Genomic DNA, 1,650 nt, shown 5'->3' with positions numbered 1-1,650 from the left:
TTAGCTCCGTACTTCAAAGGACCTTACCGCCGGAGACGGATATCCGTGGGATAAGGCGAGGTGTGCATTTTTAGGGTCGACCTTTTCTAACCCCACTCCTCCTTGTGGGAAGGCAACATCGCTGTCATGCTGGTTGTCTGAAGGAAACACCTTACTGCTGTCACACCTCTGTACAGTCAGCAGTACGACTTCGTCTTTGGACCTTAGGAATGCAAAACACGATACAATCACTAAAAAATAAATATTTATTTAATCAACACATACGCACACACACAATGAAAGGAATATGAATAGCATAACAGCGTGATAGAGTAAAACACATCGCTATCATGTTTGGTTAATTGTTAATCATAACAATAATGATATCAAATATTATGCATTGAATTGTAACACATATATGTATCAAATGATAAGAGGAACGAAAACATAAATCGATATTTCGATCATAAATATGACACAAGTAACAAATACTATTCACTGAGTTAGAAATGAATCAATTTTTCTTTTCAACTAATCATATTAGACGGACATTTTCGAAAAAACAAAATAGAAAATTGGTGGAAAGAGAGAGAAAGAGGAGAGAGTTTAGCAACACAGCCGATACGCAAAACTTAAATTCTAAAAAAATGGTAACACATGTGGAGAGAGAGAGAGTATCATGAGAAAAACTAAGGTATAAGTAGTAGTAGAGTGAGACGGAATAGTGTTCGTTTAGTCTCCAGTCTTACGTACTCTTCAACCTTTATCAGAAATTTTCTTGCCAGAAATCTGAAAATAGCAAAATTAGGAATACAAATTTCAGAATGATATATACACAAGTGCTGATGTAAATTATAAAGTGATAAATAACTACAAAAGACAAATGTTAGCAAGATAGATTCTTGACTACTGGATCAGTCAGATAAAGATTGATTATGAATACAGTGTTCTTGAGTGCTGTCTATCAACGTTTTCTCTTAATGATCAGCTTTTAAGAGGACCAAATACCGTAAATAGTTTATTTGGTGTACTTCTACGATTCAGATTAGGTAACGTAGCATTAGCCGCTGATATCGAAGAGATGTTTCTTCAAGTAAGGATCCCGAGACAAGATAGGGGAGCGTTTCGTCTATTGTGGTGGGAAGACGGTGATATAAAACGAACGGCTAAGGAATATTGTTTAACAGTTCATCCGTTTGGAGCCGTGTCCTCCCCCTTTTGCGCTAATTTCGCTCTTAAGAAGACGGTAGATATATTCGGTAAGGAATTTAATAGAGATATCCAGGAAGTCGTAGATAAGAATTTCTATGTCGACGACTATTTAGCCTCCATTGATAATGTACAGGATGCAATTAAGCTGGCAAAAGCTCTTGGTTTGCTCCTCAGAAAAGGTGGGTTCAGACTTACGAAGTGGATAAGTAACTGTTTACAGGTTCTCGAATCAATTCATCCAGAAGAGAGAGCAGAAGCCGTAAGAGAGATTGACTTTGAAAGACTTCCTACGGAACGCACGTTGGCATTATTTTGGAATACTATGGTTGATTCGATCGAAGCTAGACCACCATAGAAAACCTGGAAGAACTAGACGACTGTTTTGTCTTAGTGACTGGCTTCAAGAAGTATTTCATGGAGTTCTACTGAGAAGCCATGATCAGTAAAGTTCAACCGTGT

General features: G+C 37.5%; 1 protein-coding gene across 1 annotated transcript in view; it reads right to left on the bottom strand.

Moving 5' to 3' along the window:
* Positions 1 to 227: 227 nt before the first annotated feature.
* The window catches only part of Smp_064350 (putative vacuolar ATP synthase proteolipid subunit), a 10,349-nt gene continuing 8,926 nt past the window's right edge, over positions 228 to 1,650 (bottom strand). The window contains exon 6 of the mRNA XM_018797727.1: positions 228 to 768. Within this exon, the coding sequence (XP_018652740.1) occupies positions 736 to 768 (33 nt within the window). The 3' untranslated portion in view covers positions 228 to 735. The remainder of the gene's footprint in view (positions 769 to 1,650) is intronic.

This window comes from Schistosoma mansoni, chromosome 5 (genome assembly GCF_000237925.1).
Source record: "Schistosoma mansoni strain Puerto Rico chromosome 5, complete genome".
Classification (NCBI taxonomy): domain Eukaryota; kingdom Metazoa; phylum Platyhelminthes; class Trematoda; order Strigeidida; family Schistosomatidae; genus Schistosoma; species Schistosoma mansoni.
This window is presented reverse-complemented; position numbering and strand designations above follow the sequence as displayed.